The sequence below is a fragment of the Manis pentadactyla genome, chromosome 9 (genome assembly GCF_030020395.1).
Source record: "Manis pentadactyla isolate mManPen7 chromosome 9, mManPen7.hap1, whole genome shotgun sequence".
Classification (NCBI taxonomy): domain Eukaryota; kingdom Metazoa; phylum Chordata; class Mammalia; order Pholidota; family Manidae; genus Manis; species Manis pentadactyla.
Genome location: NC_080027.1, coordinates 97,058,881 through 97,077,340, shown reverse-complemented (window position 1 = coordinate 97,077,340; position 18,460 = coordinate 97,058,881). Strand labels below are relative to the sequence as shown.

At 46.0% G+C, this 18,460-nt stretch overlaps 1 protein-coding gene across 2 annotated transcripts in view; it reads right to left on the bottom strand.

Moving 5' to 3' along the window:
- KIF26B (kinesin family member 26B) overlaps positions 1-18,460 on the bottom strand; it is a 453,264-nt gene that overhangs the window by 220,501 nt on the left and 214,303 nt on the right. For both annotated transcript variants that reach the window (XM_057507852.1, XM_057507851.1), the window contains exon 4: positions 10,805-10,971. In XM_057507852.1, the coding sequence (XP_057363835.1) occupies positions 10,805-10,971 (167 nt within the window). The remainder of the gene's footprint in view (positions 1-10,804; positions 10,972-18,460) is intronic.

Here is an 18,460-nt window from a genome sequence, read left to right as displayed (position 1 = left end):
CAGGTGCCAGGAAAAGCATCTAATCACATTGTGATGCTAAACTCATTCTTGCATATGCTGAATAAAATGATGATTATCAGAAATAGCGTACTGTTGAATCTGTGTGGAAGTCGATAATGAAAAATACTCCGTTTGTTTTTTATCCATCAGAATTATTTTTGTCATTAATACTAGTACTTGGGAGGATGATAACCCTGAGGCTACACAAGAAGTTTTGTTTTTTCCAAGGACAATCCTACAGTTTCCTTTAAGTGTTCATTTCTTTAAACATTTTACTCTCTTGAGAAGCAAGATAGACCTAAGTTTGCAAGCACTGTTGATTCGTTCTTCCTCCATTAACTTACTGAGCTCCGTACAGAGCATGAGGCTAAGTACAGTGGGAGGTCAGACAGTTCCTGTGCTCATGAGATCTATGCCTGAGTAATCAGATAGGAGAAAAAGAAAAATTCATTATTTCTGTTTCAGAGGAAGGAAAAAAAATTCCACCTTCAGGGACATCTCTTAGTATGAAAAGCAGAGACTTCAGCTAGATCTCTTTATGTTTCAGGCCTACCTATTTCTCACCAAATTATCATAACAATTCTCCTTCCCATACCCTCCATGAAGAGCCAGTTTCTTCTTCAGGGGGGGACAATGCCATGGACAGATTTGTGTTCCCATCAGCAATGTGACTCATCGGCACACTGAACCTTTACCCAATACCACATGATATAATACATCTTTAGTTCCTATAATGTCTTCCACATGATTTTATCCCCAAATGCTTTACATACTTTACTGGGACAGCTATAGAATTAAAATAATAAATCAAAGTAGGGGACAGAAAACAAAGAGGTTTACTCAAGGAGGAAAAGACAGGTTTTCAACAAGACAGAAAAAAGATGGAAATCCCTACTTCGTTTGTGCCTGTCTTAGAACTCATAAGTCTTTCCTGCACTTTAACTCTTTCTTTGGCTATTGTCCCAGGCAGCACTACTTATCTCATCTCTTGAAAAGACAACTAGATATTTAAGTTTTAATAAGAATCTCAATTTCCCAGTGATGCTTTTTTTTTTCATGCTTTGTTACGATGTTATCTCCCCAAAAATGTCCTAAAGCAAAAAGAATAGTCTAATTCCTGAGCATGTAGTTTGAGCTAAATGGGAAAAGACGCGAACTTCTCAAAGAATTCTGGTGGAAGACAATGGAGACTTAGCTACCCATCTCTTTTAATCTGAGATGCATTTGTTCATTCAATAAATACCCGTTAGACAGCAGGATTACGTGGGAGGAGGAATGCAGAGACAGGATCGTTGTCATTTTAAACTGGGAGGTTAGGGAAGGCCTTGCCAATAAAGAGGCATGTGAGCAAAGATCTGAAGGTAGGGAGGGCTGAGCCAAGCTGGGATCTGCAGAATGCACAGAGGGGACAGAAAGAGCAACACTTCTGAGGAGGGGGTGCTCTTGGCACTTTTTGAGGAAAAGCAAGAAGGTTGGTGTGCCAAGAGCAGAGTAAGCAAGAGGGAGAGTGGTAGATGTGGGGCTGGGCAGACTGTGGAGAGGGCTGTGTAAGTCACGGCAAAGCCTTTGGCTCTTATCCTGGGTGAGATAGGAAGCAACATCTGAGTAACTAACAGAATTAGAAGAGTAAAAAGTAGTTGGGGAGAAAGTTCCTTTCTCTGGTTCCATGGTGTGCATTGCCTCCATTCTCTGCTTTGGTTTCATATGTCATACTTGTGTCAACTTCATGATCGCCCACCCACCACAACCTATCTTGAGTTTGGAGGCCAAAGAGCATAGTGCTAAGAGTATTTGTTTATTCACTCAAAAAATATTTCTTGAGTGCTCTCTTAGGTACTGGGGCTTCAGCCAAGAACAAATGGAGCTTGCATTCTTGTCCATGGGCTCGGGGATCATACAGCTTGGCTCAAGTAACTACACATACCCTACAAGCTATGCAACCTCAACCAGGTAGCTTCAGCAATCTGTGCTTCCATTTCAAAATCAAACCGGTGGAATAAGGAGAGGACCAGCTCACAGGGGCTTTTTAAGCTACTGTAAAGAACTCAGAATAGCACGTGGCATACAGGTGACCCTCAGTAAATGTAGGCTATTATTTTTAAGTTTTGTAGGCTATTACTGGAGAAAGAAACAAGTTAGAGAGGTACTGTCATTGCATGGTGGTAGATGTGGAAACTAGGAAACAAATTTGAAAACAAGGTAGCTAAAATTGTATCCTCTGCCCATCCTTTCCCTCAGCACACCGTCATTCCTTTCCTCTTTCTGAAATGACCTTGTGCCACCTCCCACTTTGGCCCCCAATTCAAATCATGAGTGTATAAACAAAGAAGGAGGTAATTTTCCCTTTGTACTTCTATTTTATCTACTGTTCTGGCTGATTTTCACTGGCAGAGCCCTGGCAGAACCCCAGCAACCTGCACTTGATCATCACCAAGCTCTGTGCAGCAGAATTCTCAGTTGTTCCTCCCTGCCTTCTCTTTTCCTATCTTCTTGTTCGAGAGTTTTCTAGGGCCATAAAGCTAGAAAATGAAACCCCTTCGAAAGATTTAGAAGTGCATGGTCAGCTAACTGGAGCCCCACTGGCACCCAGGTCCCCAAGGGCAGACCTCTCTGTGTGGGTCACACGTTTTTGGTCTCCGATAGCACCTGGTTCTCTCTAGCTGAGGTGTCAGGGGCTAACTGTGGTCTTTGGCCCATGTAGGCAGCTTTTGCTCTCTGAGGTACAATGCCTGACCACACTGTGAAGGTCGGCACGCCCGAGGTCAGCCACTCAGGGGAGAATGCTGAGAATTCACTGGATTTCCCATGGAGGGGAGAAGTCCCTCCTTTTCCAGCTTAACAGCATCTCTAGGAGTTAGACGAAGTTGTCAAAGGACCATCATGTTTTCATTTAATCCCACTACAACCCTATGGCGTAGACATGCTGCTTCTATTCAACAAGAACATGGGAGAGGCCAGAGGGTCAGCAGCAGGCCGTGGGTCCAACCTCGGGCTGCTTCATCATTCGTGCTTTATCTAATTCCCAGTGGCAAAAAAAGACACTCAAAGTGTACACTAAGGCTTGGAAGGCCTGACCCTGGAGACTATCTGACAAAATCCCTGAGATCCTTCAGGCTCACTGAAATTGCTTTGCCGTCAAACATGCATACTGAGTCATGAATTGGGTTTTCAACCCAGGCAAAACTGTGCAAATGATTCCCAGATGTTGTGAGCTGATTGCCAACACCCCAACAGGCCATCAGTCAGACAAAGAGCTTGTTTAATCAGAAAATGCCCCATTTTACCATTCCCTGCAGTGGGAGATGGGAAGGGGCTGCAAACACTGGCCATTTTCTTTAGCACAGATCACCAGCTCAGAGCAGTGTGGGTCCAGAAACGAGCACCATTTCTGTTATGGTCTGCACACGCCAAAATGGAGCGGTCCTGCAGGTTTCTGGAGTTGGGTGTTGGACATGAGGGTCATCTATTTGAAATGCTTTTGGATTTCTTTTTGACACAGAGGATAATAGTGTAGATGCTGAATTTTGTCCACTTGCCTCTGGGCTTTCACTGGCTTTCAGAAGCAACCACGAATTTACTTCTTCCTGCAGTGAGCACCTGAAACCATTTCCTGGGGCCTGGAAATCTGACGGCACTGAATATACATTTGGCTCTTTCTTAATGTTTTCTTTCATACTGTAACTGATGTGTACTCAAGTGAAACCAGTCATACAGCTGTGATTCCTAAAATTCACTTCATCAATATTCAGAAGTAAGAGTCCCTTCTTTTTCATGAAGTCCATGGAGTCTTCCTTAAAAGAAGTAAAGCATGACCTGCCAGGAATAAATAAACGAGCAACCCAGAGAATAGGGGTTTGGCTTCCAACTAGGCCTTCAAGATCGGTGCCCCACACTACTTAGCCACCAGGGAAGAGGGCAGGAACAGGGGGGGCAACACAGCCTCTGCACCTTTGAGCAAGTGACTAAAAGATCCTGCCCTGGAGAGATGGAGCCCAACAACTGGCACCTTGGCACCCCCTTCCATTGACGCATGTGGCACAATGATGCAGGTTGGCCCTGACCACAGAAGTCCCAGAAGAAGTGCAATGGAAGCCCACCTCCATGGGAGCCGTGGAAGGAGCAGGCAGACAGGAGGTGGCATAGGTGAGGGAGGAGATTAACGGGGGAAGAGGGGAAGGCATTGACAATGAGACCCTTGCAAGAGCAAGGGGACAAGGGCAGGACAGCATGCTTTGATGAAAACACAATAAGAAACAGGAACATAACATAACATAACATAACAACATAACATAACATAACATAACAACATGACAACTCAGAGGAGTCCCATCATGGGGTCTTCTCAAAGCTTAGTTCTTTGGTAGAGGTACCATCTAACACCACAGACACAGTGCTGGAAATGAACTTCCAATCTGTGAACAGGAGGCAGAGAGTGTATTCACAGTGACTTGGCAAATAAGAGTCAGGCCGAGGGCACCCAGCTCCCAGCTCCATTTTCCCCTCCGAGATCACCTGAGAACACTTGTGGTGTGTTGAGGGTAGTTTCCCCCTGGTGCTGACTGCCCATGTATTTATAATGGGAAGATGTGAGCATCTTCTAAAAGCTGTTCCTGACGGAGGACCAGAAGATCTGGGAGCAGTTCCCGACTCCTCATCCTCCTTTGACTTGATAAGCTCCTGGCATATAACCCAGTCGTACTGTTAGGGGTTAATGTGCCCAGGGACTAAAGAAAGCCTCCACTGTTTGAGGTGATATATGAAAAGCATTTGCTGTAACCGGAGCGACAAGGCACTATTTGAGTTGGCTGCCAGCAAGCATGTGGAGATGACTTTCAGCAGGGCCTTCTCTGTAATGGTAATGGCTGTGTACTCAGCCACACATGTGCTCAGAGACCCAATGCCCCCCAAGGCAGATGAGGAGCAGAGCAGCCTGGTCCGAAGGCAGAGCCACATGCCAGGAGTCACCCTCTCAGCTCAGCTTAGCCCTGGTCCCGGAACTACGCCGGTCCTGGTGGCAGTGCCATTGCCACCTCTGACCTCTAGGGCACCAGTCAAACTAGTCATAAATAGTCAGTGACATGCTCAGGCACCTAGAGAAAGCAGGTAATTCAAGGAGCAGTCTAAAAACAAAGATGGGGGCAATTCTGCATGAGAGGTTGAGAAGAACAGAAATATGACAACATCCCTAAGGGAAGAATGAGTTTGGGCGAAAGGCGAGGAGTCAGAGGAGCTGGTGGAAGGAGATGAGGCACAGCTTGGCCGGCCAGAAGGAAGAGAAAGCAGAGCACGGGTCCCATAAGACGAACTTGAGGGCAGCCCGATAATGAGATGAACACCAAATTTATCCAGAAAATTCCCAGCCCAGGACAGATGTATTTTCCATCAACAGCAAAAAATTGTGCAAAGGTCAGAATCTTCAAGAAAAAGTCAATAAATGCAAACTAATCCTGTTCCCAGGAAAACAGAGGAGGGGGGTTCAGCTCTAACAAATGGGCCTTAATGAGGAGCAAGTGGACAGACACTACAGGGTCTATGGCCACTGAGCCATCCGACGTCACCAGAGCCTGTGAGAACAGGCTGCAGGGCATTTTCTTACACTAATAGGGATCTTTCAAAACATCATGGATGATCAAAAATGCCCTTTGTACCATTTTACTGAAAAATTGATTTGATAAAAAGGAATGGTTTACAAAGGTTGAGAACTAAACATAAGAGCATAAACAAGACCAGAAGTGATGAGTGAGGGCAGAACTGGACGCATATGCACACCAACTCTGCCCACGGACACCGCAGCACCCATCCTGCTGGTCTTGAACTTGCCTCAGCGAAGCTCATGTGGTACCTGATGATTTTCACAACACTTGCTCTAAATGTAGACTAAAATCCTCCAGAGGCTCATTTTTTTCCCCATAAATTCAAACACACTATTTTAAATGGTTATTCAAGTTATTTGGGAAAGAACATCAGTGTGGAGACATGAGGTCATCTGAAAGATTCACTTTGTTTCCCAGGCATCCAGGCAATTCCATGTATAATCCAGAATTTGTTCACTGCTCTTCAAAGAACAATGAGCACTCCTCTGCCTCAACCTGCCATGCTAGGGATTCATGCAAGAGCTTTAATTGGGTTTCGTCATGTCGCACGGTATAAGGCAAAGTACATAATTAAGTAAATCTTTCTCCAAAGGGAGCAGTCAACAAATGGGGAAATCCAACCACACTTCAACACTTCCTATTAATGTGGGCATCATGCAGAGGAAACCCCCTCACTTGGAAAACTGAAAGCTGACACAGGATAGTGAACCAACTTGATGAGCAAGGATGCCAATCTCTCTTTTTGGTTACTATTAATAGTTTTAGTATTATGTTGCAATTTTTTCCCCCAAGAAAAAGGTGTTTTTCTGCAAATAGGGCTCTGAAATTCTGATGCCAATGGTCTACCAAGATGCTGATATTTAAAGAAATAAATTCAGGCAGGAGAAGCACCACAGGATGGGTGCTTTGAGCTCCATCATTTCCTGGCACTGCACTTGTTAAGCTGTCTGTGGTGAGGATTCACCATTTATTTCTCATTACATTCAAAGTACAAGCCCCACTTGTTCATTCAGAGATTCAACCAACATAAAGCTACACTGTTACTTCCTATAGAAGTTTCCAAATGCTTCCCCTCAGATTCTGGCTTGTCACAGATCGGTGACTGTGAGGCCCTGCTGGCCTACCAACCACACCGGGAGTTGCCAGGGCCAAAGGCATGGTTGTTTATTCAGGACTGGGATGCTTACATTATGGACACTGTAACTGAGATGCAACCTAGTCGACCCAGACCTCTACCCTTAGCTCTAAACAGTAAACCCTTAAAAAGGAACCTATCACAAAGAAAAGTGGATATCAGCAACCCTCAACGAACTGAGGTTTTATTGTTCTTCTACTGATCTCAAAAACCTGCAGAGCCACCTATTCTGTATGTGTTTTATAAGCAGTGGTCATCAGTTCATGGTCATGGTGGAAAAACCTCACATCTGACTGTCTGTTTAGCACAGAGAAGAGTAACCAGGGTCCGAGTGAGGAAATGAAGCTGGAGCCCCACCCCCTGGCCACTTCCTGGCTGCACAGCTTTGGGTCAGTGACTCAACCCCAAGGCACTTCCTTCTCAACCCATAAAGCAGGCTCCCCTGCAGGACTACTCTGAGGAACAGGGGAGAGACTGCACAGTAAGGGCTGAGTACAGTGATGCCTAGTAATGTTCAGTGCACGTCAGCCACGTTGGCCACAAATTTGGCACATGGCATCTGTCACACCTGAAGGGAAGTGACTCACAGCACAGTGTCCTGAGAGCAGGCCACCCCGTGTCCTCGCCTGCAGCTGTGGCCAAGTTCCAGGGCCCTACAGAGTCAGAGGGCAGCCTCTCCATCAAACGGTCAAGCAGAAAGAGTTAAACAGTGGGGAGCACAGATTTGAGGCCTGGGGGTTGACTCTGCCCCAAAATCCGTATGTGGAAAGATGCTCCTGTTCATTGATATAAAACCACAACCACTGAAGTATTTCTAGTTTTGGCCCTAGCAATGAAGCCAGATTCCACCCCATCAAGAGCTACCCACACTATTGCCTTGCACAGCTTTGCTTTGGCTCAAACGGAAAACCCACTGACACCAAGCCTCAGTTTACTCTCTGACAACATAGGCTAGGCTGGTTTTGGCTCATCACATGGACCTTTGGGGACCCAAAGAGGTGAAGTACACCCCTGTTTCTGTCTCTTAATTGTGGGCCTCGAGCAAGTCACCCTGTCTTCTGCGTCTCTGCGTCCCCATAACAGGGTGGTTGTTCCTCGCTGCCCCCATCTGTGGGAGGCATGGAGCCACAGCTATTATTGACAAGAGCAGCAGGGAAAATGGGCTATGGGTGTGGGAGGAATAGATGTGCACGTAGGAGGAATTATTCTCTTGCACTTGGTGCTTTTCCCCCCACTGCACATTGTAGACCTTTTAAACACAAACCATATACTTTCAGTGCCTTAAACTGTTTAGCTCCAAGTATGATCAGCATTCACCACAAGGAAAGCCATAAAGGACTTAGGCAGCCCTCGATACTTTACAGCTCCTTGAAAGTTCATACCACAAGCCCCTGCAATTCTGGGGGGCCGTGAGACCAGGCTTTATTTATTGATGATGTCATCTGCTGGGCTTCCCACCTGACTGCATCAGTCCATCATTTTGGGTTCACCTCAGTGTTTCCATACTACCCCTTAGCTGTATAAGCAAGAGTCTCAGAGACCTGTCTTTGCCATTCCAGTGCCTGAGTGTCTGCCTGTTTGTGAATCCTCCTGACTACTGCAAACACTGGCCTAGCTTGCCCAGCACTCAGGCCTTCCCAGCCTCTCATTCTGACAGCTCTGAAACACTGCTGGGTTCCTGCAGCAGGAGACACTGGTTCTCCCTAAACACTGTCCATCCAGAACCTTAACCTCTTCTTGCTTCAAATCCTTCTTCTGGGGTTTCTGGTGAGTCAATCTGTAAAAATCTCTGAGCTAAAGGCTCTTCACATTTAAAGTGTTTCAGTTTAGGGGGGTGCACTGGAGATCAAATCCCATCTGGGCATGGACAATTTTCTCCAGCATCAAGGCCAGGTAGTCATCCGATATAAACTTGATCTCCCTCAGTGATGAGGTCCTCACTCTCTCTTGGTGCAGCTTGAATTCTTTTCCTTCATTCTGAGCTGGGAGATACCTTCCTTCCACCATTAGGTTTTATCCAACCTTTGCCCAAACCCTTGGGATATCATGGCCCAGAAATCGCTGGGGTATCCAGCTAACCTCCATGATAGAGTGCCTAGTCCCTCAACACTTGAGTCTCTCTCTTTTGGACATGTTCTAATAACCTACTTAGGTCCTAGGATCTTCTGTGCTTGTGGCACTTCTCATACTCTATGCCATCTCTTTATTCCCTCCCCAAATGGCATGGACACAACATCCCAGTGAGCTTGATCAACAGTGCTGGACAGCACAAAAAATTTATGTACAGGCAGACTAACACGATGGTCCCTGTTGTCAGGGGCCAGCACACACATGCTAGTCCCTATCCACAGGCTGGCTTTCTGTGGTTTCAACCCACTGTCAGCCCTGGTCAGGAAGCAGAAGATCCTCCTGACATAATATCAGAAGATCAATGGCAGCCTAACTTAGCTGCATCACGATGCCTGTGTCATTCACCTCACTTCATCTCAACACATAGGCATTTTATCACCTCACAGCATCACAAGATAAAGACGGGCGAATGCAGTACAGGAAGGTATTTAAAGAGAGAGACCACATCACATAACTTTTATTACAGTATACTGTTATAACTGTTCTATTGTATTAGTAGTTATTGTTCATCTCTTACTGTGCCTAACTTCCAAGTTAAACTTTACCATAGGTATGATGTATAGGCAAAAACAGTCTCTGCAGGGCTCAGGACTGCCTGCGGTTTCAGGCATCCACTGGGGGTCTTGGAACGTAGCCCCCTGGCTGAGGGGATGGGGGGGCTGCTGTAGTTCCTGTGTTTTCCATACCTTGAAGTCAGCCCAACTGTTCATAGGACAGTAAACATGGCGCCAAGGTACGAGAAGCCCAGTGCCGGTCTCCACACGCCCCGCACGCTGCCTTCACGTCTTAGTGAGGATGCCAACCCTGTGCTCCTCCCCAGAAGTGCCCTGCCCCATATGTGTGCTTTTCATGTCACCTTCATGAGGACAAGAAAAGCCACACAATATCCTTTCTCACTGACACACTAGCTGAGTCCACACAAATAACCATTTGTATGGTTCTTTACAATTTACAGTCATCTTATCTTATTCAGAGCAACCCTGAGGAGTAGGTACTACCCTCGCTTTATAGATGGGGAAACTGAGGCAGACCTAGACCTCAAACCCATGAGGTCCTCCAGGCTCTCGCCTGGTGCTCTTCAGGCCACATCCTGCATCCTGCCTCCTCAGCAGCTCTCGAATCTCAAGTGCAAAAAGTTTCCTGGGGTTATGTTCCAAGTACCAAATAAAGAATGAATCACAGAGGAGAAAAAAGCAGAAGGATCTGGTTTCTGTCTTCTGGCTTGGCTATAAATTAACTCCTAGGTCGACTTTCCTGATCCTTGTTTTCCTCATTAAAATAAGGAGATGGAATCAGGCAGGCCCTGCAATGCTTTCCTGCCCAGCTGTCCTGGGTCCCCTGCCCTGTCTCAGTCACATCGCTAAAATTAGGCAGGAAACATTGCTGAAATACCTCTTTTTTTGTTTTGCATGTTAGTGAATTTCTAAGATTAGCTGGATAGTATATAATAATCATCCAGCTAGTCTGTCAAAAATGAAAAAAACCGTCATCTATTTAACAGTTAATTTTTAAGTAGTTCTTTTTCTGTAATGAGAGTGTAAATCTGGGAACACCAGCCATAGGGCTGTGTCCACAAAAGCCCTCAGCCCATGGAGGACATCTTTAGAGCCATGCAGTTGTGGAGCTGTGTTTTTCAGCCCAGGGGGCCCCTGGCAGGGTCTGGACATGTTTTTGGTTGTCACAGCTGGGGAAGGTGCTATAGGAATCTGGTGCAGAGAGGCCAGGAACGCTGTTGAACATTCTGGAATGCACAGGACAGTACCCTCCCCCACAACACCGAAGTCCCTGCCTCAACATGTGGACAGTCGGAGGTTGAGAAAGCCTGCCTTAAAGAGGAGGTCACAGAAAGACCCCAGCTCCTCCTAGCATTTCAGCCCACCTGGGCCACATGAGGCTAGCACACGGGCTCACCTGAAAGAACGGAGGGTCTGTTCACCTCTCTTACCTTGCGAAGAAGGAGGCAGCCACCGAGGTGCCTGTGGCGGTCTCACTGGCCAGGCAGGAGCCCTGGGAGGCCGGGACGTTGCAGGCAGAAGGCTTGTCCGCGTTGTAGCGGTTCAGCGCTGCTTCTGTCAGGCCCTCCCGGCCCGCCTCTGTCATCAGCTGGGAGATCTGACACAGAAAATGGATACTGAGTTATTACCTGGGGCTCACGGCGCTCCCTAACCACCACCTCTCTATGCAGTGAGGGGGGACAGCGTGCAGGGCACAGGAGGGGGCCGAGTGGGAACGTGCCCCCCAAGTGCACTTGGGTACATGTTATCTGAGTACTGTGGGTGCCTATGGCTTCTCTAAGGCTCTTTTCCAGCATTTGAGCTAGGAGATCCCCTCATTCCATTAAAAACAATGGAATAAAACTACCCCCTGACATAGTAAAATTCCATTTTTGTCTGTGTCTCCACTCCATGTGGAAAGGAAAGCATGAGCCATCAACCAAGCCCTAGACCAGACCAGTAACATCAAACAGGGCCCCGTCCCCATATATGTGCTTTGGATGTCACCATTCATAAGGACTAGAAAAGCTACACAATATCCTTCTTAGTGACACACTAGCTGAGACCACTAACAGGAATGGTAGTTTCCTACCAGGAACATCCCTGAGAGCTCCCAAATACACGAGTGGGGCAAAGGTAGCATTTGCTAAGGGAGAAGACAGCCTGCTAAGAATATAAGGAATTAAGCAAACCTCTATTTGCTGCTATTCTTTGCTATAGGCAGCCAGCGAACAGACGAGTTAGAGAAGCTGATAAAAATAGATGCAGCTACCATGAATTACTACTGGCTGTTGCTGGCGGTGGGTTGTTTTTTGTTTTTTTGTTTTTGGAAGAGTCTAGATCATTTCAACAGATTTAATTTTCCTACTGGTTCATTAAGATAAACGGTTTCTATTTTGTTTGCAGTGATTCCCTTTATAATCGAAGTTCTAGTGGATGGGTGGGTCGATTTTGCCTAAATCCACATAATATGCTATGAAGAACCATACTTCTGGGAAAAATGAGAATCTTGTATAGGAATATAGTTTTGGAAAGTGCTAATTCCATGACAAATGTATTAATTATGCTGGCAAAGTCTAAGCCTGCTATTTGGAATGCCTGTGACTTTAAAAACAGTCTACTTGCAAGGGAGAAAAAAATGCTACTTAAAAAAAAAGGAAACTTAATTCAAAATAGAGTCTGCTGCCAGCTCTTAAATGCTGAGTGGAAAATGTTTCTAATTGCCTAGAAAATACAAGTGCAATAAAGCAAAGATCAGGAACAGTTTCCACTTTGTAACTGAGCAGGCTAGAAGGCCAGAGAAAGAGTCCCATTTGGTAACCTTTGAACATAAAAACATTTGTACTTTTCACTATGAGAATAGCCATTACTCTGAGCCTCATTGACTTGAAACTTTGCTCTGCTTAAATTCATGCTCTTGCTTGGAAAGCCTTGGCATTATTCAGCTGAAATTCTGCCAACACATACTTTCTTCTCATTCATTCAACTCATTGTAAGGAAGCCCTACCCATGTAAGAGAAACTGGAGGAGAAGCAGCCAAAGCAGCTGATGGCTGGCCTGAGGACACTCCCTGCACTCAGCACGTGCAGAAGGCCCATGTCACCTCTCCTTGGGCTTCCTCAGCTGTCCATGGGGTGTGGGCCCCCTCAAGCAGCTGCCACTCTCCTGAAGGAATGAGGCAGGCTGGAGGGGACAACTGAAACAACTGAGGAGCTGAGGATGTGGCCATGCACACTCTTGTCACCAGTAAGTGGCATTTATGAAGCCCCCGTGGTGCACGATGCCATCTGAGACAATGCCCCGAAACAGAATCCAAGAAAATGCAGCACCCCTTTTTTTTCATCAAGTAGCTACAGTCTAAGACACATTTACCGATGTTGATTTGCAAAGACATCTGAGAAAAAGGTAATAAACCACTAAGTGAGCGCCTTGTGCAACATCCTAGCACTTGCATCAGAGGGTTCCTAACAGGGCTACATCTGATCTTCTGTTTGTACTGTTTCCTTTCTGTTAACAGTGTTTCTAATCTGAAGTTCCCAGGAAAGAGAATGGAATTCTTCCGCCTCACTATGTAGGAACTGTCCTTGCAGGTACCTGCAAACCTACAGAGAAGCCACCAAGGTAGGTGTGGCAAACAGTAAGATGCCTAACCCAGAGCCACATATTTCTGGTTTGGGTCCAGATTCCCCAGTCTGACCCAGGACGAATGCGAGCATCCTGTGGGTTTAGTTTTCAAAAATGTCACTTAGCAAATGAATTTCAATGCTCTGGTCTCCTTAAGAGAAAGCTATTGGCTATTCTGTGCTAAGCAAGTTTGAATCTCTTACTTTTAAAGAATTAGGGATCAGTGGACATGGGACCCTCAATTCCCAATCTGGTAAGTACAATTATTCAGTAATCAATTGATTTTAGAAGTCAGAATCACAGAACGTCTCTGAGCTAGAGGGGATTATCAAGCTCACCCTTGTCAAAACTCTTTTTCTTAAATGAGAAAACTGAGGAGCAGAGCAGTGATTCGCACAAACTAACGTGTAGCTGAGAACAGGACCCTGACTCTATCGAAAAGTGCTCACCTCTCTCTCTCTCTCCTCCACCCCCTCTTTTTCCCTGGATTCCTTGTAATAAAAACAAAAAATTAATGTAGAGAAAAAAAATCGTAATGAAATACAAGTGTACCCACTACCAGAAACAAATATTAACATTTTCTCTATATTAGGAAGTATTTTTAAAGGAAACCAAACTTTACTTCATATAAAATTGAAACTTCCCATGTCCTAGTCACATTGCTTCCTCCCAGCCCCCTTTCCAGGTACAGCTACTATCAGGATTTTGGTGGGAACCACTCATGTTCCCTCTTGACCGTGTGCCTTGCATCCCACCCACTCCCTCCTGAGAGCCTTGCTGAGCTCACTCTGGGTTTCTTCTGAGCATTCTCTGGGGTTTGTGCTGCTTGTTCCACAAGGGGAAGCAGATTTCCTCCTAAACGCCTACTCCCGTAGGATCTCACTCCCTGGAAGTTCATGTTCTCATTGTATTTACACCCTGTATCTCCAGGGATCACAAACTTTCAGACATAACACACAAATAGCTGCAGCAACTTCCCATTTACCTCCCCCTCACTCTCTGTATTCTAAGGTTCTGGGCTCCCCTAATTCCTCAAACACTCCCCACCTCCTGCCTCAGGGACTTTGCACATGCCTTCACTCTCCATCCAGAATACTTCCACTTTCCTTTCAGATCCAAGCTTCACTTTCTCAGAGAAGTTTCCTTCCAGATGTTTTACAGAACTGCAGTCTTTTCCTTCAGTATCTTTACCTTGGTTCATATTATGCACTTAATAGTAGGGTACCATATCTCACCACACAACAGCTCCAGGACAGCAAACAGGTCTAGGGCTGGTTTTCCCCAGAGATCAACACAAGGCCCGGCACACAGAAATGTTTAAAGCATGTTTGTGGAATAAATCTGAGCTATTCTTATTTTCTACTGCTCACATTTATCTAATTAAATCTTCTTAAGTCCTTCAAGTAAGATTTTTTTGCTTGGCTACTGGAATACAATGGTATTTCCCTGCTCCCTGTCACCAGCAAAGTGCAGTGTTTGGTTCTGCTCTGTGCTAGTCTGTGCCTCTTTTTCAGTCCACTAGTTCATTGGCTCATTTATTCACATAAACAATCACATGTACTTAGTATGTACCCAGCACTATGCTAGGCATATGTGCAAACATTTCTTGCAGCCTCCTGTCTTCAACTTTTTTTTTCTTGCAAGTTGGGTACAACTCACTAGCAATCAATATTCTGTACAGAGACAGTCCACAAGACAGCAGACTTAAAGCAATTACTATTATCTCTGTTTAGCCAAATCTCTGTAATTCTGAAAAACAGAGGAGCTAGGCTTGTTCTCAGTAGATGCAACTATAACTGCTAATTTAACTATTAAAATCATATCCATTCTAGACCATTCTGGACGAGAAGAAGCCCCCCTGTCAGATAAGCTATAATTTGTTATACATACACAGAATGCTGGGTTTTGAAGAGTAAGTGTCATGCTTAATACCAAGACGTTACTCTTCCTCAACCCTGCAAACTTTCTTTAGGACAATACCATAGGTTGCAGCTGAGCTGTTCCACTTTAAAAGAAACGAAATAATTGCCTGCTGGATGGAATCTGACTATGAAGAATTGTTCCCATCTGAATTATTTCTCTGGCTCTTTAAAACTGTGATAGCGTGTCACTGAATTGATTATGCTTTAAGCAGAGAAGGCTGAGGATCCTTATCTATGATAATTACATCACCACTAACAAAATAAAGGATGCCCTGATATCTGCCTACCCCTTTGTTATTCATAAATCTCTTCTTCCTCATATATGCCTCATTTGAAACAACTAATATTAAGTTAGATAGATAGGTTGGCTATCCCCATTTCACAGATGTGAGGCTCAGAGAAGTTAGTGACTTGCTCAAGACAGTTCAGCCATTTATCAGGAAATGCGATGAAAACACGGACCTCTGACTCTTTTTTCTTATTTTTGGTCTTGCCTCAGTTACTGGGGCACTGAATAGCCCTAGCACCACAACTTGGGGGATTACAGGAATTACTTAGTCACTGACCTCAAGAGATCTGAAAGAAAGCTAGACAGGAAAACCTGCAGTCAGCCAAAAGCACAGGAACTCACCCTCACTCCAAAATTAAGGGGTGGGGGAGCAGTGTAGAAATACTCTGTGACTTGGAAATAAGGGGCTTCCAACATGTGGTTTTAGCCAAATCTTTAGGTCGAAGAGGGCCTCAAGGGACAAGGCGTGGGGAAGGTGTGTCGGTTTCCATGGGATGAGCAGCGAGGTCTGGGGCCTATGCCCAGGAGGAGGTGCTGAGGCAGGCTCACTTCCAGTGCACCTCCAGAGGGAAGAGACCCGGGAGGCTGCAGCCGGTCACCCCACTGGAATGAGAGCACAGCCTTGCTGTGGGCCTCGCAGCCAATTCCTCACTCTGCAGACCCCCAGCCAGAGCCGTCTGCAGGGGCGCTGGGGGGCAGACACCACAGTCCATAAAGGGGTTTCTATTCCTCGATGTCCTAGTGATAAAGGTAACAGAGACCCATCCCACGTTCTCTAGCTGTGCCCGTGGTGGCCTACCACCTACTCAGTAGTGTTCATTCTTCTCCTGGGTTCTGAATTTCTTCTCACGGCAGCAGCCCTTCCTACCAGGGGGTGGGCCCCCCACTCCCCGTGCTTCGGTAGTGAGTCTCTCTAAGAGGGTCCGGCTTTCTGCTGCCAGCTCTGACAGAGGCTCTGCTCTGAATGCAACCAGCAGTCTGCCCTGAAGCCTTGCTCAAGACCCTGAGAAGCCCTGCACCTCACCAGACACCTCAGCAGCGCCCCCTCCAGTTCCCAGGCCACGTGGGGAGCCCGTGAGACAGGCTGAAGGACAGGCTCCAGAGGGTCCTCACAGAGCTTCACTGCAGTCCTGAAGACTGTTACCTGCAGAAACTGGAATCCAAGATCCTTTAACCATTTTCCCTCTGAGGAGATGGATGCTCGGGACAATTAGCTACTTACCGAAGGGGAAGCGGCCATGAGCAGAGGGCCCAGATGGTAGCCTCGATCTGTGGGACTCAGAGGTGTTTTTACAGGGCTCTCTGCCCCTCAGTCCCCTTCCCCTCCCTTTAGCTGTCCCCCTCAGGACCAGTTCTATCTCAGGAGGCCCCTCCCTGAAGCCCACCCTCAGAGAAAATACGCAAGGCGGCAGGAGTCCCCAGACTCTCCTGCGTCAGGCATAGTACAGACGGAGCCTCACTGTTAAAGGACTATATTTACTTCTGCTTTTCAGACTGTTCAGAATCAATTCTTTCTCTCACAGTACTTAGAAAGGTCCATGATTTTTCCTGCAAAAACTCAGATTCAAAAACCTCACGCTATCCATCTAACACATCTGAAAAACCCGAAGTTCTGGTGGAAAGGATTAATTATTTTCATTATGTGTACAAGACATCGCATAGCCTAAAAGCAGCTGAAAACGTGCTGCGGGGTCCTAATCACAGACTTTGTGGGGGGCTGGATTTGCATTGAAGGATTTTGTTTGGTTTAGTTCGGATTAAAACCTTTTAGCTTCCCATCTCAGTTACACGGGACCATTTCACTAAAGTAACAGTATCTGTTACTTTCAAAACACCCCATCGTATGGGTGTGGGTGGTGGGAAATTAAATACGGACTGACAGGAAAAGGAACCAGGTCTCAGGGACTGGGTGCACATGTGTGTTTGTACATGTGTGTGTTTTATACAGGGGTCCAGAATGTACATGAGTCCCAGCCACCCGTGTGTGCATAGGGGGCTGCTTTACACGGACCTCAGACAAAGCTGCTCGCTGTATTGTAATCTTAGGCAAGATTCACGTCTTTCCACCACATTTAAATTTTTACACTGATAATACCTCGGTATGAGGAACTCTTGTCCCCAAAGAAAGCAAATCTTCACTCTGGTTCTGATCTTGGCCACAGAATCAAAACAAAAGATGTTTGCCTCTGAGAAATCAAGGTTGCTTCCACATGGCAAATTGCAATCTGTAAGCCGTTGACCTTTAACTTCCCCACTGCCAGGAGCAACTCTGAGAGCTTCCAGAGTGTGTCAGCATGGGGTTCATCTCAAATGGCAATACTGACCCCAAAAGCCACCTCCCCCTGACTCTGCCCAGGCAGCAGAGAACACCAAAAGTATCCATTTCCTGTGCAGAGACATTTACAGACAGCAAACGCATCCTACTCAATCTTTAACTACATTTAATGACATTATGACCCTAAATCCCGGAAAACAACATTTAACAGCATTTTCTCTCCAGCAATTAATATCTAACTGTTTGGGGACATCTCTTTTATTGTTATTTATTACTTACACTGTTACTTAATGGTTTTATGGTTTTGCAAACAGTGGGTGCTCAATAAATATTTTTGATCCATGTTAGCACAAACCAACTCACAATTATCTCGAAAAAGATCAGTCCCAGCTAATGTTTAACCCTTCATATTGTCTTAGGAAGCTTCCGCACCTCCATTTCCTCCCTTGCGCTCTTAGGGAATTAGGACACCAGAACACACTTTCAAAGTCTATGTAAGGTATAGATTAGGAAGGCAAATCTGCAAAGGAGAAGTTCAGAAAATTCGTCCCCGAAGCCAACATCACCAAGTGCAGCTGATCATGCGGACAGTCCACTTCGGGTGTACGGATAACAGAAAGCTGATAGCGGGCACAGAAAGGTGCCTTCATGCAGAAGCTGCAATGCGGGGATACAGGCCGACATGCACATGCGCTGTCTTTGCTCTTATTAGAGAGAGAGAAAAGTTTACGTCCATTTGTAGATGAGTCCTCGCTCTCGCTGCAGGAATCTGTGTCAATCCCCATTTCCAGTCCCTTCTGGGGCTGACTAGAATGGCCTCGGGCAAAGGCCACCCCCTCGCCCAGTCTCCCCCAGGGAGCGGCTGCACTTGGTGACCCCAAGGACAGAGCAGTGGTGGGGGGAATCTTGCTCTGACCACATGGGCCTACGTCTCCTGCTTCCCTACCACTCCTTCTGAGGACTGAAATGCTTCACTTGTGTTTACTTTATCCCGGCA